Raw genomic sequence first — 25,339 nt, 5'->3', positions numbered from 1 at the left:
AAATATCTTTTTTCGTTAATGTTGATATAAATGTTGCATAAAGAATTATTGCATAAAGAATTCCAGCTGGTTTTTGGAATATTTCCAAGATATTGTAATGCAAAGTTTATATCTTTTAAAACTTTTAAGTTGCATGGTATCAAAAATCACACGTAAAGCTGTAAGCACTTGTTCATTGTCATTCTGGGCTCAAATGTTCTTTGGAAAGTTAAAAAATAAAATATAAGTTGGAAAGCTTCCAATTGCAGGAATCAAAGTTTTCTCAAACAAACTGTTATTCATCTTCAGTGAAAGCATGAATAACATAACACCGTCGGATTATAAAATAGATAATGTGGACTAAATTAATGAGATACACAAACTTTTGGAAGCGTTGAGCGAGTATGAAAAAAGCGCCTGTTGATCAAACTTGGAATGAACTGCATTGATGCGCGCATTATGTAATTGTTTATATTTTCCCAACCTGCCAACCGAATCAAATAAATTTTTTGTATGTGATGCACAATAAAATAGGCTATGCGCTGCATTTTAAATTGTTTGATTATGATGTCTATTTTTCGACTTACGTTCAATTTTATTCACTCGGTAGTTTTCTCTGGGACACCCTGTATAGCACAATTCTAACCGATTGTCCCGACCTTTTACCGAAGATAATACTAGCCTTATTTGCATTCAGTAGGCCTAATGTAGGGCATACATACATGAATTCATGTGCTATGTTTACGGTTGAACCAGCAGTCTTTTAAATTATTGAAACAACCATGGACTTGAATTTGCGACAAATAAGCGTAGTACTTTGTGTCTTTACTACGTTACTTTTGAGTAATGGAACAGTACAGGTTATGGGGCTTTATATGGCATCGATATTAGAAGAATTCAATGTTGGATCAGCAGCTGCAGGGTGGATTTGCAGTCTTGCATATGCTACACAATGTATTGCAGGTAGGTAAATATCTCGAAGTACCGGTATATATATGAACCTATCCACTAGTGTCAGGTCTTGACTGGACTGCAATGCACTGGAAATTTTATTTCAGCACAGACAACAGTTGTGGAGTTGCAGTCAAAAATGAGGGAAAACCAGTATTTGATCAATAAATCAATAACTACTTGCCTTGAGTTTGTGAATTTTCAGTGTAGTAGTTGTAGTCCTTGCCCCTATAATATACATATCTTACTTGTATCAAATGCGCTATAATTTTTGAGAAAAATGCAAAAATAGGCACAAATTGGGCAGGGGTGTAGTACCCCCTTAACGTACTGCGTTTGGAAAAGGGATGAATTTAGGAGAATAGAATTCTCAAACAGAATAATTTTAGAAGAGTCGTCACGGGAATCGATGCTCTCAGATCGATTCTCCCAACGACTCTTCTAAAATTATTCTGACTGTGTCATATTGTTGGAATTACCAAGATTTCAGCTTATTGCATTAGACCTACATGCATGTATAAAATCATTTTCTTTTAATTTATTTTATGGTGCTATATTTTTTTTTGTAATTGGTGAAGGAAATATGTGAGCATTGTTAGCGGTTTCATCGTAATGTGCAGAATTCGCTTATACCCGCAAATCATGCCTTCATTATCATAATTATGTCTGTATTTTGACATACAACATGCACCCGAGGGTGCCACTGTAATGGTGAAGGGGGGTATCAGGCGCGTCCGTGGACTCACAAAAAGCACCCTAAACAAGTATTGCTGAGACTGAAATTTGCACCCCTAAACAAGTATAAGTAGCGTGATTTGCTACCCTAAACAAGTAGTTGTCTTTTCTCTAACCCTAAACAATTGATGCAATTATTACCCCTAAACAACACTAAGAAACAGGTGCTTTTAACCATAAAATAATTAAGAAGCTGTTGCCTGGGTCAATTTTGGAAATAACCTGGACCAAAAACGTGTTTTTGTTTCCTTTATTAAATAAATGCATGTTATGAAAAGCTTGAATGTTAAAGTGTCAACTTCAAAGGTTCATAACTTGAAAACTGTGCCCCCTACGTACATACATGTATGAACTGTATCAAGAGATAGAGCTCTTTAAAATAAAGCTTTTCTGAAAAAATTGGACAGAGCTCCGCCGTCTGACAGAGAAATTTAAGGTTTCAAGAGCTAATTGCTTTTAATCACAAGTCACTTATTCACAGAACTTACCTATAGTACTAGTAGTAGCCTCCATTAAAACAATAGTTTAAGGATGCACAACTAGGTTTTCTAAAAAATTGAGTTGGCAAAATCCCTATAAAAGTAAGTCCTAAATTGATTAATTTATTCAATTTGGCAACTGGCTAAATTGTGAAAAACAAACAACCAGGTTTTGAATTTGGAGTTAATAGGACATCAGTAAAGTGGTCAAACATCGTTTTCTGGTATTTATCAATTATAAATTTAAATGAATAGGACTGGCAACCCACTAATTTCAGAAAAACATTGATCAATACATCATTAAAACAGTGTCAATGTCAAGTAGAATACTATGATAGCAGTTGTCTATGCATGGTTAAAGAAAATATATTAATGTGCCCGTGCTGCACCATGAGAAAGTCAGGACAAAACAAAGTCGAAAACCATCTTGTAGGCTTATTCTTTTGCACAAATAGACCTAAATAGTTAACTAAATACCTTTAGATGACAAAGCATGTGTAGCAGTTAGATAGTTAATAAAAGATATTAATGTGCATGAAAAATCAGTAAGTTGGAAGAAAATCATTTCGGAAACCATCTTGTAGGCCTATATAGTTTTTTTAATGTGCATGCATCATGCGAAAGTCAGGAGAAAAACAAAGTCCGAAACCATCTTGTAGGCTTATTTTTTTGCACTGCTAGAGCTAAATAGTTAACTAAATACCTTCAGATGACAAAGCATGTGTAGCAGTTAGATAGTTAATAAAAGATATTAATGTGCATGAAAAATCAGTAAGTTGGAAGAAAATCATTTCGGAAACCATCTTGTAGGCCTATATAGTTTTTTTAATGTGCATGCATCATGCGAAAGTCAGGAGAAAAACAAAGTCCGAAACCATCTTGTAGGATTATTTTTTTGCACTGCTAGAGCTAAATAGTTAACTAAATACCTTCAGAAGACATAGCATTAGATGGTTGAGTTAAATATTAATGTGCATCATCAGCAAGTCGGAAGAACATTATTTCGGAAACCATCTTGTAGGCCTAGCCATATAATTTTTTAATGTGCATGTATCATGTGAAAGTCGGGAGAATAACGTAGTCGGAAACCATCTTGTAGGCTTATTCTTTAACACCAATAGAGCTAAATAGTTAACTGAATACCTTCAGAAGACATAGCATCAGATGGTTAAGTAAAATATTAATGTGCATGAAAAATCAGCAAGTCGGAAGAACATTATTTCGGAAACCATCTTGTGAGTCCTAGCCATATAATTTTTTAATGTGCATGCATCATGCGAAAGTCGGGAGAATAACGCAGTCGGAAACCATCTTGTAGGCTTATTCTTTTGCACCACTAGAGCTAAATAGTTAACTGAATACCTTCAGAAGTATTAGATGGTAATTAAAATATGAATGTGCAGGAGAAAATTATCGGAAACCATCTTATTGTAGGCTACAACAAGATGGTTTCCGTAGGCCTATTAAATAATTTTTTAATGTGCATGCATCAACGAAAATCGGGAGAAAAATGATGTATATTTTTACCAGTTTGGTATGGGTTAAGTGTCTAGCGTCGAAAGAATTGAGTCCGTTGGCAAAGCCCCGGGGCATAACTACCCTAAGTACGTAAGAGCTCCAAAAACATACCCTTTTACACCAATTTTACATGGATTTGATACCCTATTCGCGTTACGCACGTAACGTGCCCTAGTCTGAAAAAATACCCTTTTTACGTGAATTTACGGACGCGCCTGATACCCCCCTTCACCATTCGAGTGGCCCCCCCGGGAACATGCATTAGTATAATAGGGCCTAAATATGTGAGCATTGTTAGCGGTTTCATCGTAATGTGCAGAATTCGCTTATACCCGCAAAGCATGCCTTCATTATCATAATTATGTCTGTATTTTGCCATACAACATGCATTAGTGTAATAGGGCCTAATGTTTTAGAAAGTAAAGAAAAGAGCGTTGTAACATGTCTTGTGAATATTAACAACTTGTAAAAGATGCGACAAGTTATGTCAGAGGGAATGACGTATGAGGCATCAGGAAGTAGAGAGTTTTTGGTATAACATGTCTGCATATAGCTTTCCCCAGAATTACAGAACAAATTTCTGTCTCTTTAATTTAGAATAATATATATGATGTTAGCCGATTTTAAAGCTGGTTTTTTTAAAGTTAAGGGGTGGGGTATGAACGTTTGGACAGTATTTATTGTGGGACATTAGAGCACATCAGGCATATCGAGTTGCATTCTGAATACGTAGAATGTCTTTCTGATATCAAAGAATTTTGGATTTTTTGAAATTCGCAATGTAATACACATTTTATGGCAAATGATTAAAATTGATATTTTTGATATTTAACAGTACTCGAAGTAAACTTTATAAATCTACTGATTTATTCTTAAAGTGTATGTAGGTGGGATGAAAAGCCGACGATCAATTGAAAATTTTGACCTTTCGTATTGAAGATATGGATTTTTTCCCAAAACACACACAAAATTAGGTCTTTTGGGGAAAAAATCTTCAATATGAAAGGTCAAAAGTTTCAATTGATCGTCGACTTTTCCTCCCAACTACATACACTTTAAGAATATATCATTAGATTCATAAAATTTACTTCGAGGACTGTTATATATCAAAATGTGAAAAATATCAAATTTTAATAATTTGTCATAAAATTGTATTATATCGTGAATAAGCCCCGTCGCCAAAAACACGCGCAATGCAATATGGGAAGACTGAACACAGGGGTCAAAGGGCAAAGTGTCCCATTTTTGCGATTGCCGATTTTCGTGTTGTAGATTACCGTTGCAATTCCGTAGATCGTAAAATTATGTAAATCGTTGGTGCGGTGAATAAAAACGCACATTTTGGCAACATTTTGTGTTTAAAAGAAACAATTATTAATTGACTAGATATCCTGCAGATAAAATCAGGTAAGCCACAATAATAAACTAATTTTTAATGTAATTTTATTGTCAGTTATGTCATTGTCATCAGTAAGCTTAAAATCTGGTTCTGCATGTCTGGTTGAGCCGGCATTGCCAGACATGCTGTACTTCACTAATAGTCCGAATAATCAGACCCAGAACAAAATATTAATTTCTGACATGATCCTGTACTGGGTCTGAACTGTTTCCATATGAAATCTTGATGGCAAATTGGACAATAGAAGCACATGGTACATGTTCTACGTGACAGCTTTTTAATCCCTGTTCATGTTACGTGAATCACGCTATTGTGGACCATCCTTCTGATACTTGAGTGTTTGGACAAGCGGGACGGTCTTTTGTCTACCTCTCTGTTTGTAAACAAACCAGGAGGTCGAAATCGTCCTCCTTGCCAAATACGAAAGTCGGCGTAATAGTACGGCACTACTTCACTAACTATACCTGATCTCATGTACCAATACCTTGATGATGATGATGATGATGATGTTGTATGACATTATACACATGATGTGGATTGTATTAAGAGTAACTTGTAAGCTTATAACATTTGTATTTAACTATTTAGTGATCGGAGGCCTAGTGATAGTCAGTTACTGCGTTAGTCTCTCTCTCAAAAAAGGCATTTTTTACATGTACAAACAATGCAGTTTACAATTAGTTTACATATACTAAAATGCAGAAAACCTTTGACGAGCGCGACTACCGTGATGTTGCAAATTCGGCGCTAACAACGCGTACGGCGCACAGTTCATTCATAAATATCTACTCGGCAACAACAGATCGCCTCAGCAGCCAATCAGAGACAAGTGCGTGCAACGCAGTAAATCTGCGATGTATCCTTACAATACTGCGCTCGTCAAAGGTTTTCTGCATTTTAGTATAAGTATTCTCTTGGACTTGGTCGGGCTGACGTCACAAAGGGGAAATAGCCTTGTAAAACCAGTGTGCGCATGTGCAGCGCATGTGGCATGTGCAGTTCCCCTTTCTCGAGCTGGTTGCTATGCTAGGCAGTGCTGTACGGTGCAAAAACTGATTGAGGAGCCAATGGCTCCTAACTTTATAAATTTAGGCGCCCAAATTTTCCTCCCAAGTAAAAAAACTGAGGCGTCAACGCACCGTATTCCAACTTTTCTCGAAGTCATTCTGCCACAATGTTTATATCTACGTTCAATGTTAAGGGGTTTCCCTGTCACATGTTGCGTTGAATGAATCATAGCTGCTGTACTCAATCAACATACTCCATACACAGCATGTACAGTGTAGGCCTATAGATATGTTTTCCAGAAAGTCCCCATTGAGATGTCATGATATTCATAGCCTACATTTGTACTATTGAACACTACATTATTTACACGTTCTGCATTTGCTGGCGAATAAAAGCTTCAACAGTTGGTCGCCATTGGCGCCAAGGATTGAAGGTTTAGTCGCATCAGAAAAAATCTAGTCGCCAATGCGCCTAAATTGGTCGCACCGTACAGCACTGATGCTAGTATGTTCATAAAATGTTGAAGTTCAATATTTTCAGCTGAAAGTTCTTTCATTTGAAAGAGAATCAAATTACCTAAACAATAAGGGGTCAATCATGTTTCTAGTGCATATACTTTAAATTTTGAAGTTACAGACAAAAATAGTGTCACCAAATTGTCCAAAATTTTGTGTGTGAAATTGTGACAGCAGGCATGTACAATGTAGGCCTACACTACTGTACATGTATGTGACCCCAGATGACCTCCTATTCTTTACTGTAAGAAAGCTGTTTTGGATGGTCCTGATTTACACACAAATTGCTTTTGAGCTAAATCGAGTGTCGACTTGGTGGAACATGGATTGCACTATGTGATAGTTTATGAATCCATTATTATCCCAGTACCAACATAAGTCAACATCACTTAGGTTTTGGTTGTCAAAATTAATTTTTAGTAATTTTTTCCATTGAGCCCCACAGTAAAGCCATTTTTGGACCGTACAGTCACATTCCAAATCCCTATGGACGAATAGCGCCACCTATAGTGTGAGATGTGAGCCTGGGGTCAATCATATTTCTAAGTGTAAGGGTGTATACGTATAAACGTTTCATATACAACCGCCCGTTAAATGCACTATCCGTTTAGAAAAATCGATAACCGTTTAAATGTACGGTACATGTGTAAAAAAAAAATCTACGTATTTTTTTTCTTCAAGTTTTTCTTACCCTTGGCCTTATACAAAGTTGAACCCACCCCAAACGTTACTACATACGTGTATACAAATTTACCACAGGGGTGTAGTACCCCCTTAAGTGCAAAAAGCTTTTTTCTTCTGGGTAAGAATTTTTCTTATCGTAGATCGCACACCGACATCGCCTGGCTATTAATTATTTGGTGCAGCAGAGACATTAAAATGAATACCGTACACGGGATCGATACACGTGAATTGCTATGCACGATTTTGATATCAGACGAAAATCTTCGGATACTGGATTAGAAAATGATGAATATCTCCCGTAAAGGATTTTTTTCTCAAGAAACCAGATTTGGTCTCATAAACTTGAGAAATACGTGTTGAACAGATATTATAGTCGTTAGCGTGCGCTTTGAAAATTGGCCGTGCGCTTTGAACTCAAAATTTGACCAAAACTCTCAATTTTATATTGCGTTGGTCCTGTAGGCCTATGGACTACAGCGCGCAGCAGGCTATAGCGGCACTCACTCAAGTGGAGACAGTAGGCCTATACTAACCATTGACCGCAATGTCGGTATACAAGCTTGCTCACACAGCGGCGAAATCAATTACCCGTCTATTGTCATAGCCTTAGTCAGGTCACTTCGCTAATAATATGCATCTCATAAGGTCCGAATAAAATAGCCATGTGTGGCTGTGGATTCAACCTACCATGGCGATTTCTGCTATGAAGATATCGGGGCGATGTCACTGTGGATCGTGACTCAGTTGGTTTCTAATTACGGCGGGCATTGTGAACACAAAAATATGGAGTAGCCACCTCAGTGCAGTGTACGACAACGGCGGGCTGTAGCGAGAGAGTACCACAGGCATGGGATGGGTGTCCCTCATCTTGATTTTTTCCTCTTTCTGTATGCTTCTCGGGGTTTGCATCGTCCACGGTAAATTTGTAAAATTTACAATTTTTCATACATGTATGTAAATTTGTAAAATTTACAATTTTTCATACATGTATGTCTACTATGCTGGTGTCAGTCAACATTTGTATGCATCCATGTTGACTTGCACATATACATGTACATGTACCGTAATCAGTTGTTTGTAAACCATATTGATCTCATTTTTTAAAATATAAATAGTTGATTCTCGTTATTCTCGCGTTGTTACCAACTTGGTGTTGGTCAATATAGCGTACTCAAAATAATTTGTATGCATCCATGTATTGACTTGCCCAAAATAATACTTGTTTTCTCGTGAGCTCTGGACATGCTGGAGTTGGTCAATTATAGTACAGGGTGTCCCATAGAAAATTACTGAGTGAATAAAATTGAGCGTAAGTCAAGAAATAGACATCAAAATCAAAAACTTTAATATGTAACGCATCTAGCTGGGGGGGGGGGTTATGCGGGGATGTGCCACGGTTTTGGGGTACCTTTTCAGCGATTTTGGTATATCGATAGGTGGGTTTTCAGTGGAAACCAATGCGCCCAATTGGGAGCATTTAGGAAAAAATAACAATAAAGAGCCCAATTATGGCAAATTTGGGTGCTTTTGGGTGCTTTTCTTGAAAATTGGTATACTGATGGGTACCAAAAAAGCAAAAAGTAGGTATAGAGAAAGTCAGCATCCGAAAGTCTGTGTGGCACACCCCGTACAAAATTTTTCAAGACCCCGGATCTGAAAGTGTTGTATTGTTCATCCTTTTACCTTAAAAATAACAGTTTGTCCGAGAAAACCTTGATTTCGGCAATTGGAAGCTTTCCAACTTTAATGCTTTAGGTTTGTGCAAATATGTTATATTTTAACTTTCCAAAGAACATTTGAGCCAAGACTGACAATGATCAAGTGCTTACAGGTTTATGTGATTTTTGATACCATGCAACATTAATGTTGAAGTTTTTAAAAATTTAAGAATTTTGCATTACAATTTCTTGGAAATATTCCAAAAACATTAATGTGTGTGACAGGGTTGTAGCTACATGTAGGCCAATTTCTATGCCAGGTGGCAAATTATTGCAAAGCCGAGCGCGGGTAGCGCGTGGAGCTCTCGTGCTTACGGCCTAAAACAAAATTTTTTGCTCTTATGATGAAAAAATCATTTATTAAAAAAAACAAAATTTAATTTTAAATTTTTTTTGTGCTGGGCGTAGCTACAACCCTTGTGTGTGAGATATTTTTTAATATAGATGGAATTTTTATGCAATAATTCTTTAATCAACATTTATATCAACAATAACGAAAAAAGATATGAACATCATCTAACATGCAAGCTTTCATTTTAAATATCGTGCAGGTTTTCAAATTTGAATAAAACCTAATTAAATGTTTTGCAAGAAACAGATTGTTTAAAAAGAACGAAAAGGATTTCACCAAACAAAATATGAAGCCCATTGATAGTTAACCACTAGTGCGCATTGTGTCAAACGGTCTTTCCTTCAAACTTGGAATGAAGTGAATTGACGCATGTGTTATGTAATCGCTCATTTCTTCACAATCAGTCAACCGATTCCAGTAAAATTAGCGTGTCAGATGCAGAATATGATGGGCTACACGCTGATTTTTAGATTCTGATGTATATTTCTGACTTGTGTCAAAATTCATTCACCCGGTAATTTATTCTGGGACAAAATAATTTGTATGCACCCATATATTGACACCTTCATTTTTGTATGCTTCTTGGGGTTTCTGTACCCCACATATGTATGTTCATTGTAATAATTAATAACACTTGTTTACCCATGACAAATACGTGTAGGCCAACAGCATACTCAAAATAATTTGTGTGCATCCATGTTGACTTGCACGTAAATTAGATGCCTGTAAATCATATTGATCTTGTTGTTTTTTTTGTAATATAAAAATTTGATTCTCGTGTTGTTACCAACTTGGTGTTGGTCAATATTATAGCGTACTCAAAATAATTTGTATGCATTCATGTATTGACTGGCCCAAAATATTATTTGTTTAATTTGTTTTCTCTGAGCTCTGGAGCTGGTCAATATAGCATACTCAAAATAATTTGTATGCACTCAAATATTGACATCTCCATTTTTGTATGCTTCTTGGGGTTTCTGAACCCCACATATGTATGTTCATTGTAATATAATATAACCCATGTTTACCCGTGTCAACCAACGGCGTACTCAAAATAATTTGTATGCATCCATGTTGACTTGCACATAATTTAGCACATTTTTTTTGTTTAAACCATATTTGTACTATAATTCATGCTTACTGTGGCATTGGCCAATATAGCGTACTCAAAATAATTTGTATGCAACTACATATTGACCGGCCCAAAATAATATTTGATAGTTGTTCACTTTGGTGTTAGTCGATATAGCGTACTCAAAATAATTTGTATGCATCCATATATTGACTTGCCCAAAATAATACTTGTCTTAACTTTTTCTACCTTGTATGCTTCTTGTGAGTTTGTACTTTCCATGTGTAAAGTTTTATAATACATGCGTACTGTGGTTTAGTCCAATATAGTGTACTCAAAATAATTTGTATGCAACTTCATATTGACCTGCCCAAAATAATATTTTGATAGTTGTTCACTTCGGTGTTGGTTGATATAGCGTAGGCCTACTCAAAAAATTGTATGCAACCATATATTGACCTTCCCAAAATAATACTTGACTTGACTTTTTCTACTTTGCATGTTTCTTGTGAGTTTGTACTACACATGTGGAAAGTTTTATAATCCATACTATAGTGGTGTTGGCCAATATAGCATACTCAAAATAATTTGTATGCAACCATATATTGACCCACCCTTTACCACACATTTTGACTTGCTTAAGGGATCTAAAATGAGCGTTTATTGCGTTTCGAAAGTATTTTTTGTGGGACATGATCATGAGAGCACCTCAGACCTATCGAATTGCATTCTGAATACGAAGCATGTCTTTCTGATATCAAATAATTTTTGAAAATCACAATATAATACAAATTTTATGACAAATTATAAAAATTTGATATTTTTCAAATTTTTATATATAACAGTCCTCGAAGTAAATTATATAAATCTAATGATATATTCTTAAAGTGTATGTAGCAGGAGGAAAAGCCGACGGTCAATTGAAAATTTTGACCTTTCATATTGAAGATATGGATTTTTTCCCAAAAATACCTAATTTTTTTTTGGTGTTTTGGGGGAAAATCCATATCTTCCATTGGTAAGTTCAAAATTTTCAATTGATCGTCGGTTTTCATCCCACCTACATACACTTTAAGTATAAATCATCAGATTTATAAAGTTTACTTCAAGTACTGTTAAATATCAAAAATATCAATTTTAATGATTTGCCATAAAATGTGTATTAAATTGCGAATTTCAAAAAATCAAAATTATTTGATATCAGAATCACATTCTTCGTATTCAGAATGTCTGATTTTTGTCAAAAACGCCAATAACCATGATCGCCGAAAACCGCGAAATCCAGGTAACTGCGCCTAGTTATGCTAATTGAAGCCATTTGGTGGACCTACTATTTGTTCAAAATTTTAATTTGAAAAAGGCGAAAATTTGCAAAATGAAGACCCAATTGCAGCCATTCATGGATCTACGTTTCCACTCTCTCTTTTTTTAGCAAAATTTAATGGGGCCTTGTGGGGCATGCACCCTCTCTGCCTCCACCCTGCGTACGTGTACACACTTGGTTTAGTACACCATTGGGAAGTGGAGAGAATTAAGCTGGGAAGTGAAATTTTTTATGAATTAAGATCTGATCTTATTCAGTTTTTTTTAAAAACCTGAAAATGAAATCTAATTTGAAGATTTGGATTTTTTTTTACCAAATCTGGCGCCTAATCGTAAAATGCGTAAAACTGGGATTGTGGTACCGTAATTTTGGGGTATTTTTTTCCTTGTGGTTACTGTGTGAACAATTCCAATTTGTTAAATCCAACATTTAAATTTGGATGTTAAAACCATTTAAAATGTCTCTCTATACATGTACTTGTACTTTAAAAAATTATCTCTGAATGTATAAAACTAATGAAATAATTGTATTTTATTAAAACCTATGTCAGGATTTATTTTAACTTTACTGTGAAAAGATCCAATTGAGTTTGTCAAAATGATAATCATGGATGAGACGCAATGTTGAAATAGGTTTTAAATGAACGCGTACTACTTGTTGCTTGAGAAATTAGACAAAATATAATGCACTTGTGCTGATGTTGATGCGTCTAAGGCACTCCACCCTTCGGGGCTCGTGCATTAGACGCATCAACGTCAGCGCGTGTGCATTATTTTATCTTATCTCCCAACTAGTAATTCGTGTTCATTAACCTATAACTAATCAGGGATGTTTTTCCTGTATGCATTATGATTTACTATTTCAGCAGAACACAAGATGGATCTCCTAGTTTACTGAGCAAAATGCCAAGGACTTGTTGTCTGTTGCCTTGACGTGTTATACTTCAGTCACAGCAATGACAACAGGGGTTTGGTATTTGCGCAAACAGTCTCGCTGAGGGCACAACGACTTCGAAGAATGAGCAACAACAAGAGTACCTTAATAGTTGTAACGGTATTGAAATGAGTTACGGGTATGTAAGTATATGAGATATCCTATGCCGTCAATAGCAAAACAAGACTGGCACAGCAGGTGGAAGGTACTGTATGACCATTTGTAATCTTGTGATATATCTGTTAAGGTTTGATTATCCATAACAATTTGTACATTGCACATACTTAAAACCTTCTCTTATACAGTCTACGATGATCCTGGAAGTGAATTAGAATGTTGTACACCATGCTGCCAATTGAACATGAATGTACAGAATGAATGGATTGCAGATTTCTCTTTTGCTTAGAGCAAAACTTGGATATTATGTTGGCTTTGAATACTTATGGAGCCATCTAGATTTTGTATGACCTTTTACTTGTTATAACATGTATTTATTGTTTTGCTTTTAATATTAATTAAATCTTAACTTGTGTCTTTCAATGCAGGTTTTCAGTATGGTTCGGAGATGTGTGATGAAAGGCTGTCGTAACAGCCTTTTTCACCTGGACAAGTGGAAGTCTGAAGATTGCAACATCCATGGCACAAAACATAGCAGTGATGATTGTACATGTCCAACACCATTTGATTTATACGCCTTTCCAACCTCGGATCCAATAGCACGCCTGGAGTGGGTCAGTGCAGTGGGTGGCAAAAAGGAACTCGACAACTGGCAGCCCAACCAAAGATATCATCGGGTGTGTTCAAAACATTTTGTTGATGGACTGCCAACAGACGAAAATCCACACCCCACATTACATCTTGGATACAAGCGCCGACCGAAGCCGAAAAGAGATGGAAAACAACCTGAAAAGAAGAGAAGGTGTCGAAAGCCGGTGTCAAAGACCCTCCCAACTAAAGTTGATATAGTTCAACAAGTTAAGCCGGTGTCAAAGATCCTCCCCACTAAAGTTGATATAGTTCAACAAGTTGATGAACCCATGAAAGATGCAGAAATGGATACAGTAGAGAAGGATGAGGACTCTGTTGGTAAGATGGGAAATGACCACAATTACTCACTCAAGTGTTATTGCCAAGAACATTGTGAATGTGTAGGATGCCTACAGAAAGAGAAATCCATTCAAAACTTAGAACAGAAAATAAGTAATTTACAATTTGAAAATCTATGTTTGAAAACGAATTCTAAACCTAAATCATCAAAATCAAAGGATAACTTTATTTCCAAAACATTAAAGACAGACAATGATGTGAAAAACTTCACAGGGATCAGCAATATGGCAGCCTTAAAACAACTAGGTGAATTTGTCAAACCCAAAGTACAAAAAATGCGGTACTGGAAAGGTAAGAAGAGAGTGCTGTCAACAAAAATCAAACGTATCGGGAAATCTCCAAAGAGGACTCCGAAATTACCTGTGAGGTCACCCCTTAAAACCGGACCAAAGAGAAAACTAACTATAGATGAGGAGATTGTTCTTGTTTTAATGAAATTAAGGCTAGCTTTGTCCAATATTTTTTTGGCTTCTTTATTTGGTATCGCAGCATCCACTTGTTCTAGTATTTTTAACACTTGGATTAAGTTTTTGGCAAGAGAACTACAACCCTTAATTTTCTGGCCAGACAGAGCAGCAATTAGAGCCAATATGCCATCATCTATCAAATCAATGTGCCCGTCTCTGCGATGCACCATCGACTGCACCGAGTTCTATATAGAGCGACCACGCGACCTTCAACTGCAAGCGTTGACATGGTCAGATTACAAGAGGCACAATACAGCCAAAATTTTGGTTGCTATTGCTCCAAATGGCATGATTTCTTTCCTATCAAAAGCATTTGGAGGGAGGTCATCAGACCGTTATATTACTCAGAAGTCAGGTTTCTACGAGTTGTTAGATCGAGGGGATACGGTAATGGCAGATAGGGGCTTTCCAATACAGAATGAGCTTATTTTGAGATTTTGTTCTTTGGAAATTCCACCAGCATCACAGGGTCACCGCCAGATGGCAGCTGATAAAGTGAAGAAGACCAAGAAAGTAGCAAATCTTAGAATTCATGTTGAGCGAGCAATCGGTAGACTGAAATTGTTCCAGATCCTTCAAAAGACAGTACCAATTTCGCTGTTGCCTCTTATTGATGACATCATTACTGTATGTGCTGCATTAGCCAATCTGTTTCCACCTTTGGTGACCCGTTAGAAGTTACGTTGCTATTCGCCATCACAATGTTGACTCTGAAAATCACACTGATTATGTTAAAGTAATGCTTGAATATTCAGCAGAACAACATTGTAACACTGAAATTGGTTTTATTCATTTTTTGGCCCCCATACATAATGTGGGGCTTATGTTATCATACAGATGTGTGCCTGTAGTCCAGTCAGTCTAAACAAAATAGTGGTGTCACTCACCACTAATTGCAACAGAATTTTTTTCACTTTTAAACATTTTAGAGATGTCCCCTGAACATCATACCAAAAAAATATACTAAAATATACTTGGTGGAAAAAGGTAGTTTTTGGCAGGAAAAGGCCATACAGGGGTCAAATTTCAAAATCGGTCCAATCATTTAAAAAACTATACCAAATTATTCCTCTAGTCTTAAGGATTTAAAAAAAGTATAGTTTGTCATATCTGTGATGTACCATTCTCAAGTTCAAAGGTCAAATTTTGGGCTCCATGTGGGTCAACTTCGAAAAAATGCTCAGAACTCCTTAGAAATGGTCTCAATGTGTTCGTCTTTTAAAAACACTCCAAAATAAGAATAGTTTGCCATATCTTGGATGTTTCGTTACCTAGGTAGCAGGGTAAAAGAGGTCATTGACCATTGAACTCTATTGACCCGACCTAGTTTTCGATGTTACGCATGTAATTAAACAACCTAAACAGTGCAAATATTCTTTAAATGAATTATGTTTGCAAGCCGAACAATTTGAGACCATTTTGGTTAAAATCAGACAATTTTTAGTTTTTTGACCTCTGTTGAACCCAGCATTTGACCTTTGACCTTTTCAGTTATAACTCAAGAACCATACATCACAGATATGGCAGATATTTTTTCTGAATCCTTATGACTAGAGGAATAATTTGGTATTTTAAATGATTGGAGCGATTTTGAAATTTGACCCCTGTATGACCTTTTCCCGCCAAAAACTACCTTTCCACCAAGTATATTTTAGTTTACTTTTTGTATGCTTTTCAGGAGACATCTCTGACATTCATACCAGTGAAAAAAATTCTGTTGCAATTAGTGGCGAGTCAAAACCTGCTTTGACTGGACTACTGGTTGTTGCAAATTCATTAATCCACTCTGCAGCTCCAACCAAGCAGTAACCGATCAACTTCATTATTATGTTTTTAGGGTTATTAGGAGTTCAGAAAGCCTAATAATGATAATATTGGATGGCTTATTTCGCATGATACCATAACATATCGGATTCGTCATACAAATATCGAACTCGCCATTGGATATGTTATGGTATCATGCTCAGCCATCCAATATTATATCAAACTTGGTATGGGGATAGGATGTGGTACCCTGATGTGTTGTAAAGTTTTGTGTCATGTTATTTGCATATTTATGAATATTAATGAGCTTATTTGCATAATTTCCCCAAAAATTTTCATTAATCCACTCTGCAGCTTAAGACAGCATTCAAGCTTTGACTTACTTTTTGTGGCCAGAATGGTGAAAACATAAAGTGAAAGATAGCGTACTTAAAGGAACTTTTTTGTAGAGTGAAATTTTGTGTAGAAACTGAATCTGACATAACAAATGCATAAATTTATCAATTTTTCCCCATAGCACTGTAGGCCTACAGGCATATTTCTTCCTGAAATCCTCAAATATGAGTGAAAATTTGTTCTAAAAAAATAAGTCCTTCAAAATGTGGATACTTAGGGCTAAATAAACATAAACTTGCTCTAGAGGGAGGTACAGTATTGGCAAGAGCAAGTTTGTGTTTGTTTAGCCTTAAACCTTCCAGTTTTGAAGGAGTTTTTTTTAGAGAATCCATTAATTTTTTTCGCACTTCTGTCCGCCAAACGTAAGTCAAAGCTTGAATGCTGTCTTAAACGCAATAACCGATCAACTTCAAACTTGGTTTGGTGATTGGATATGGTGGCCTAGTGTGCTGTATAGTTTTGTGTCATGTTATTTGCATATTTATGAATATTAATGAGCTTATTTGCATATTTTGCTTAAATTTATATTAATCCACTCTACAGCTCAGTCACTTGATCAGATGGTATGACAATCACCACATAAACTCAATGGTCATCAGGTTCGAATTTGCCTTCCAGAAAGCAAGCCAGATTTCTTTCCCATTACTGGTAAATGCAGCACATTTTCTGTCTGTTTTTTTAATTAAAAAATGATTGCTTGCTTTGTCAAATGAAACATAACTAAATCCTAATCCTTTAGATGCAATTTGAGAGAAAATAGGTCAAAAACTTCATATTTTGCATAGTTTCTGTTAATCACAAAATTCTATGACTTGGCACAAGTCCAATCATTCAATAAAGGATGGTCAAAATAAGTTTTCCAAGAACTAGAATGCATGACCTGAAATTAGGGTTTTTTACCTGTCTTATGGCTTGATTGTTACAACACTTGAAAACACCCTAAAAAGTAAAATGCATGACCTGAAATTAGGGGTTTTCACAAATCTTATGGCTTGATGGTTACATCATTTGAAAACAACCTAAAATGCATTTTTTAGCTCTTATTTCCAAAAACTGACAAAACTTGACCTAAATATTTAGTGCTGTATATTTCTGGAATGGAGAGTGGAAGTGGTATTGTAATTTGTATTGTTGCTCAAACTTTGGTGGGTAATGGGTGCATCAAATCACAAATGGTATGATTTGTATTGTTATCATGTGGTCAGGCTTCACAAACAACAAATTTCTTGTTAAATTCACTATAGAGGACCTTTTACATCATATGATATATGTGCCCATCCACCACAAACTGGTCGTAAAGACAGAATTTTCCATTTTGAGATACAATCAAAAACAGTATATGGATTTCTATGACAAATATAATAGGAATTCCGTTGATGAACCATAACTTCACTTAATGGCCGATGAAGCTGGTTGAGGTTTCGTTTAAAGCTGAAGTGCATTCTTTCAAAATCTGCAATAAACAGAATCTATCACATTGTGGCATATGGTCACATATTATAAATATTAATGCTCCAATTTCACACATTATGTTCTCAGAATTTTCCTTCCTATACTTTGTACAGAGTTGAAGAGTCAAATATAATCAACACTTGGACTCAAAACTTGGACTGTGTTGGATAGGCTCAATTTTTCCCCCAAAATTTTGTTTTCAACAATTTTTTGAACAAAACTCATTTTTGACTTGCTCATTTTTGACCGAAATCACATTTTTGACAAAAAATTACATTTTCGATCAAAAATCATATTTTTGACCAAAAAATCGTATTTTTGAACAAAAGATCACAATTTTGACCAAAAATTACATTTTGGACCAAAAAATCACATTTTTTACCATAAATCACATTTTTTACCAAAAGTCATGTTTTGACCAAGAAAAGATCCTGAAAACATAATAATGATAAAATTGGATGGGTTTTTCACCCAATACAAAATTTTTTGGTCTCGCTATGAGTTTTAAAATATTGGACTTGACTTTGTCTCTTCCAATATTTTAAAACTCATAGCTCGACCAATAAATTTGTGTATCCAAACCATCCAATTTTATATCATAGTATATTTATGTTAAGGTGGTACTACTACTACACCCCCTTAATCAATTTTGTGACTAATTTTGCATTTTTCTCAAACAATAACAACAACAAAATTATGTATATTATTTGCAAAAATAATCAAATTTATCAACCTTAACCTTGTGCTAAAATTGTAAAGCATGAATAAAGTTGCAGTTGTGACAATAGACAGCTGAGACAAATGAAGAGAGTTTCAAAACCCCTTACATCCACTTGCCCAATTTTGAGAACACATCAAAATATCATCAAAATAATCACTGATATAAGGTGTTTTTAAACAAAAGCAGTTTTTGGCAGGATGCTCATCCTACCCAAGTATCCCGCCAAAAACTGCTTTTGTTGCAAACCTCCATATATCAGTGATTTTTTTGATGATATTTTGATGTGTTCTCAAAAATGGGCAAGTGGATGTAAGGGGTTTTGAAACAAAGCTCTTCAAATACTAAAAAGTATATTTATCTCTGATCCGCTCTGACAAAACCAGGAACAAGTCGCATTTTTGACATTTCAGAATTTGAATAAAAATGTAAGCAATAGACAGTAAGCTTTAAAATTTGCTAAATTGCTATTCTGAGTAATGGGCCAATTAGTTTCACCTTACACAGGATTGAATGGTGATGTTTATAGTTCAACTGTTAATTATTGATTAAAATATACCTCTTTTTAATAAGAACTTTTATGGATTTGAAAATCCACTTAGTCCCACAGTCAAATACAACAAAATTATGAATTTCAAAGGCCCATATAACTCAAAAACGTGTTTGGCGACTTGTTCCAGGTTTTGTTGGAGCTGGTCACATATATGCTAATCGTTATTTGAGCCATCATGTGGCTATAAATAATTACTATGCTCAAATTGTATAGTCTAGGAGCAAGGGGTTTGAAAAATGTTTAAGTTCAACACCCATGTTGACCAACCTTTGATACCATATGGGTGTTGATATAGACACTCTGCTAGCGGGGTAGTAAACTCAAAATTTAGGGTACATTTTTCGTTAGAGGTCACGGAAGGTCACCACACAGGGGTAAAAAAACCTCAATATGAGCAATTTGCCGACATTTTTGCCCAAATCAAAGTAAGTTGAAATTTAGACTCGGTAACCAAGAACATGCAATTTTGCCTACAAATGAGTTTTTTGTAGAATAACTCAATAACGATAGGTCGTAGACAGTACAAACTACCGGTATACATTTTCTTATCATCTCAAATTCTTATGCAGACGAGTGATTTCATATATCACTCAAGATCAAAGCATTTTTAGTTTTTTACCCATGTTTGGTGACCTTTTGTAATCTCTAGCGCATAACGTACCCTAAAATTTGAGCCCCTAGCAGTGATCTAGAGGGACTTTCCCAACACCTCAAACATTGGTTTACATGGGTGTTGAACTCAATCCTTAACAATATGGCCTGTATGAGAATTAGCTCCTATGCTATAATATTTGGAACATTTCGTTGGGAGAGTGCAACACCATCAAAGTGCAGTAGAATGCAATAGCTGCCATTTTCAACATTTCAATAAATGTATGTACTTTCAATCAAAAAACACCCAACTACATCATGCAGCTTTAAAGTGGCCATCAGGAAAGTATACAGAACATCTTAATATAAATTATAATGCAGCACGAGGGGATTGTGCTGCAAACAATAGGTGTTTTACAAAAGGCATCTATTGTATTCTACTGCACTTAAGATAGTGTTGCACTTTGCCAACGATTTACCAGTACACAATTTGTGCTGCAAAACAAATATGGCAAATTCTAATGAAATCTCTAAATTTATGACACGATCTGATCCATGGTGACCAAAGGAGGCATTTTTTAAAATTGAATTACTGTAATTATTACATTACATATGCAATAAGCTATTATTTACTGAAAACACCAAAGGTTTAGCATACTGGATTCTAAAGTTATGAAGTTTTTTAATGTTTATTTTCTTATGTATTTTCTTGTTTTTTTCTCAATATTTTTACCTTCCAGTTTCAAATTTGCCGCCTATGGCCCCCATGGACCAGATCGTGTCACATTTATGAACCAAATTAAATTCAAGATGCTTCAAAATCAATACATTATTATGTTCTCAGAATCTTCCTTAAGAGTTGAAGAGTCCAATATAATCAACACTTGGACTCAAAACGTGGACTGTGTTGGATAGGCTCACTTTTTCCCAACAAATTTTGTTTTCCAAATTTTTTTGACCAAAACTCATTTTTGACCAAAATCACATTTTTTATTAAAAATCATATTTTTGCCCAAAAATCAGATTATTGACCAAACAATTCACATTTTTGAACAAAAAATCACATTATGATCAAAAATCACATTTTTGACCCAAAATCTTATTTTTGAATCACATTTGTGACCAAAAATCACATTTGTGATCAAGAATCACATTTTTGACCCAAAATCTTATTTTTGAATCACATTTGAGACCAAAAATCACATTTGTGATCAAGAATCACATTTTTGACCAAAAATCTTATTTTTGAATCACATTTTTAACCAAAAATCACATTTTTTACCAAAGGTCATGTTTTTGATCAAGAAAAGATTTTGAAAACATGAATAATGATAAAATTGGATGATTTTTTCACCCCAAACATAATTTATTGGTCTCGCTATGAGTTTAAAAATAAATTTGTGTAACATTGGGTGAAAACCATCCAATTTTATATCATTGATATACATGTATGTACATTTAAAAAGAAAATGCATTGTATTGTAAAAATGGGCATCATATGAATGTAAAACATTTTTGAACCAAAATATCTCAGTTATAAATGTTCACATCACTTTTCAGAAATGTCAGCCAGGTTCTCAGATAGTGGAGACTCTAACAATTAATTCTGACCTGGCTGGCACCTTTCATGTTGTCAAAAACGGTTGCATGGGATCCTACATGTATGTGGACCACAAAATCCATAGTTTACTCCTTGTACACATTAAAAGTTTGTGAAATATGAAACCTGTAAAATAAACTCTTGGAGAATTTTACTAGGGTAGGCCTACATTGTGCTGAAATATCGGTAAGATCGGAGCATTCTTAGCCCAGGCAGTAGATTGTCACAAAATCCCTACTTATTTACTATTTCTTAACTGTATAACTCTTATGGTTACCATTATTTTCTGCTAATGTATGTATTCAAATATTAATGATATTTGAGTTGCTAAATTAAGGGGTAGGGGTAGCATTATGGAGCAATTTCCAAGTTCTACTCTTTCTAATTTCACAATTTGGTCTAATTGTTACATGAACTGGAAAAGTACAAAAAATACATGAAATATGATTTTAGTGCAGCTCTCACTTGACCAGGTTAAAATGTCATGTGATGCCTGATTTGCAGTCATTTTCAAGGCCTTGTGACCTTTTGACCTCTGGTCAAAACATGGCAAACCAAAATGTCATTTATTTTTGGCAATTCTATAGCTCATATCTATGCAATAAGACCAAAATTTTGAAATTTGACTGAGTAAAACTGGGGAAATGCTCCATAATGCTACCCCTACCCCCTAAATTTAGCAACTCAAATATCATCAATATCTAATTAAATACATGTCTTCAGCAAAAATAATGTTAACCAATTGGAGACTGCATGCTATTTGGTGGTATACTAGAGGGTCCAAGCAACCTAACCAAGATGTTGAATATTGGCTATGATGTCATCTGAATGCCTACTTACCCATGGTTGTTCCTACCTATTTCGCTATATTTATACAGTAAGAAATAGCAAATAAGTAGGGATTTTGTGAAAATCTACTGCCTGCCTGGGTGAAACATGCTTTGATCTTACTTATATTTCAGGACAATACTTGTATGTATCCCAGTAAAATTCTCAGAGAGTTCCAAGTCGATCCGAGAAAGAAATTGTTTTTCGCCCCACCCTAAGGCCAGATTTGGAGTATCTCTGGACCTAGCTAGAGCTAAATACTAAGATCTTTCATGGTTGGCCAAAAAAATGAGGTGTCTGACGAGATTCACGAAAAACTTATTTGAACAGGGGGATCTGAAAGAAATAAATGTCATTTTGCATAAATAATTTTATCCCATGTCTTTTTTTGATGATTAATATGTTGTTTGTGTCAAATAATCCATTTTTTAAAGTTCAGTCTGCAAGCACCAGATATTTCAAAATTAAGGTATGAGGACAGAGGATCCTTTGCTAAAGCACACACTCTTTCAACTGTAAATTTTAGTGTTGTAACTATAATCATAGTGGCACCTACTCAAGAAATTTAAACTTTTTACATGATAACATCAAATGCTGTCATCAGATTGTTCAGGGATATGCACCTTCATACCGTGTACATTTACGAAGGGCTTCTTGAAATTACCAAGTGCCATGGTCATCAGATGAAAATTTTTTTAGAATGCCCAAAAGTTTTCTTTCTAAGGTTCCATCATGATTATTTACATAGTTACATCATCAAAAGTTTTAATTAGAAGAGCATGTTGTTTACCGCAAAGTGCCCTCTATCCAAATTATGAAGCAACGTTCATTATAATGGAATCTTTGACCTCAAGAAAATAATACTAAAATCAATAGCATAGTGCAGAATGTTTTATGCAAAATGGCAAGTACATTTTTTCGATGCTTTCAGTTTATCAAAAACCTTATCAGCAGATCATCTTGCATCAAATAAGCTGGAGCCTTGAAAGATCACCACCTTTTTTTATTTAACCATGTATCATATAAGCTGGCAACCTGTTCAGGTATTAAAACACTATAATTTGAAAAACTTGGTACACATTTCAGTGACACCATAGACCCTATGTAATACATGTAATAGCGGTGGCACTGTAGGTATTTAATACCTACATGTATGGTTGTACTTTGGGCTATGGTAGCATATTACATCTGAAATAAGTTCAAAATAAATCCCTGCACAAACCAGACAATAATATATGTGACTGTTTTCTCAATCTCATTCATTGTGAATTTTGATGTGTCAGTGAAATAATACAATTTGTACAAATCCAGTCCTCATCCTCGTATTCTATTGGATCAAACTTCACACAGATGTAGTGATGCCACATTCTGCAGATCTCACAACAAACACTATATTCATCCTTGTCTGTAATGTCATCAATATCTTTACATTGTTCATTACATATTCCGCACATGTACACCGGCTTGTTTTCCTTACGTTTAGCTTTCCGTTTTTTGCCTTTTGCTCTCTGTGATGTTGATAGAAGCGATGTACCTGATTTTGATGGCAGTGACACACTTGATGGCAATGGCAGTGCAGTATGTGATGAAGATGGCAGTGCTGTACTTGATGCGGATGTCAGTGACACACTTGACGTCAATGACAGTGCAGTATGTGACGGAGATGGCAGCACAGTACCTGATGTTGATGGCAGTGACACACTTGATGGTAATGGCAGTGCATTATGTGACGGAGATGGCAGCACAGTACCTGATGTTGATGGCAGTGACACACTTGATGGTAATGACAGTGCATTATGTGACGGAGATGGCAGCACAGTACCTGATGTTGATGGCAGTGACACACTTGATGGTAATGGCAGTGCATTATGTGACGGAGATGGCAGCATAGTACCTGATGTTGATGGCAGTGACACACTTGACGGAAATGGCAGTGCATTATGTGACGGAGATGTAGTGTGCATGATAAGTTCATTGACCAAAGCATTATTGAAAAAATAAATGCATGCTTCTTTAATTTTATTCCAAGAATTGGTGTTAAAGTCTATACGCTCTACAAACGATGTACTTTCACCAGTGTAGACGAAGAAGTCACACCACCTTCTGCCTGTTACTCCTAGCTGCATTTGTATTTGCGTGTAATAAGGATCTTTTGGATTGAGTGTGACTTTACCATTGATGATGATTAAGTGAGGATAATTTTCTGGAGTTGGATGACAGCCAGCAATGCTCGGAGGGCACTTAATCTCAACTAATCCTGCTCCACAGCTTGGTGTGCAGCTGCAGGAAACAAGGCCATCTGGGCTTGCTGCAATGTATTGGTAGGTAGCATGGACATGTAGACCAGTCTCCTCCACACCAGCATTTATATGGCCATCTGACAAGGACTTTTTGTATGATTCCCTTGCTTCCGGTTCTTTCAGACGGCCATATTTTAATGCAGGGAGGTGTGAAGGAGGCTGAAATTCCTCATACCCCATCACCTTGCCAACCAAGGGAGTAACATCAACGTCTTTTTTTTGCATGGTATTGACTCGTGTCAGTACGTTGTGCACTTTGGAACCTGTAATCCTTGCTTTTCTCTGTTGGTGCCACATTGGATTACTAGCCTGGCCTTTTGTCGCATGTACCAAGGCTGACACTTCATCTTCTGACAGTGGAGGCAGGTTATTAATTAGAGATGAGTCTATTGATGCCATTTCTGGTATTGATTTTGGAACAGATGCTGATGTTTTCACTATTACTTCTGGGTACTGGACCGATGAGGCTGGGTGGTACTGCGGTGTGGGAATTGGCATGTAAGTGAATACACAGGCATTGGGTAAAACACCTCGAAACACATCTGCCAGTTGATGTACAGAAGGCTTTGGTGTATGTGTGGGTTTGAAAGATTTCCTTAGTTGTGAGTTGATTGGTGATGCATGTGCTGTTGCAAAGAAAACAATTTTTAAAATAGGCATATTATTATTTAAAAATTTTTATTTAAATTTGAATTCATCTATTTTAGCTGTGACAGGATTCCTCATCAAAATGTATAATTAATCGGTCTTTTGATATGATTTAGGTAAATACCCAAGTCAAAGGAAACTATCTTGCACATAAAGTCCCTGGAGCATAAAGTATCACACCATGGTAGTACATGGTGTCCCAGAATGATTTAGACCGGGAAAGTTGTAATTTTTAGGTATGAAGGGCA

The 25,339-nt window shown here is 35.7% G+C and overlaps 3 protein-coding genes across 3 annotated transcripts in view; 2 read left to right on the top strand and 1 right to left on the bottom strand.

The window, feature by feature from the left end:
- The first annotated feature begins 707 nt into the window (after positions 1-707).
- Positions 708-25,339, top strand: part of LOC140149827 (monocarboxylate transporter 13-like) — a 41,630-nt gene continuing 16,998 nt past the window's right edge. Inside the window, exon 1 of the mRNA XM_072171863.1 lies at positions 708-942. Within this exon, the coding sequence (XP_072027964.1) occupies positions 762-942 (181 nt within the window). The 5' untranslated portion in view covers positions 708-761. The remainder of the gene's footprint in view (positions 943-25,339) is intronic.
- LOC140149553 (uncharacterized) lies at positions 13,218-14,916 on the top strand. Its single transcript, XM_072171632.1, has one exon. It carries the CDS (start codon positions 13,222-13,224, stop codon positions 14,914-14,916), a length of 1,695 nt encoding a protein of 564 aa, XP_072027733.1. The 5' UTR covers positions 13,218-13,221.
- LOC140150852 (uncharacterized) lies at positions 23,030-24,641 on the bottom strand. The gene has a single exon (XM_072172998.1). It carries the CDS (start codon positions 24,621-24,623, stop codon positions 23,403-23,405), a length of 1,221 nt encoding a protein of 406 aa, XP_072029099.1. The 5' UTR covers positions 24,624-24,641; the 3' UTR covers positions 23,030-23,402.

Source organism: Amphiura filiformis, chromosome 4, assembly GCF_039555335.1.
Source record: "Amphiura filiformis chromosome 4, Afil_fr2py, whole genome shotgun sequence".
NCBI classification, from domain to species: domain Eukaryota; kingdom Metazoa; phylum Echinodermata; class Ophiuroidea; order Amphilepidida; family Amphiuridae; genus Amphiura; species Amphiura filiformis.
The sequence above is the reverse complement of the archived record's forward strand: the minus strand, read 5'-3'. Positions and strand labels throughout refer to the sequence as shown.

What these genes read in the sequence shown, in the direction of transcription:
- LOC140150852 (XM_072172998.1), bottom strand. Translation starts at nt 24,623, where the DNA reads ATGGGGTATGAGGAATTTCAGCCTCCTTCACACCTCCCTGCATTAAAA.
- LOC140149553 (XM_072171632.1), top strand. Translation starts at nt 13,222, where the DNA reads ATGGTTCGGAGATGTGTGATGAAAGGCTGTCGTAACAGCCTTTTTCAC.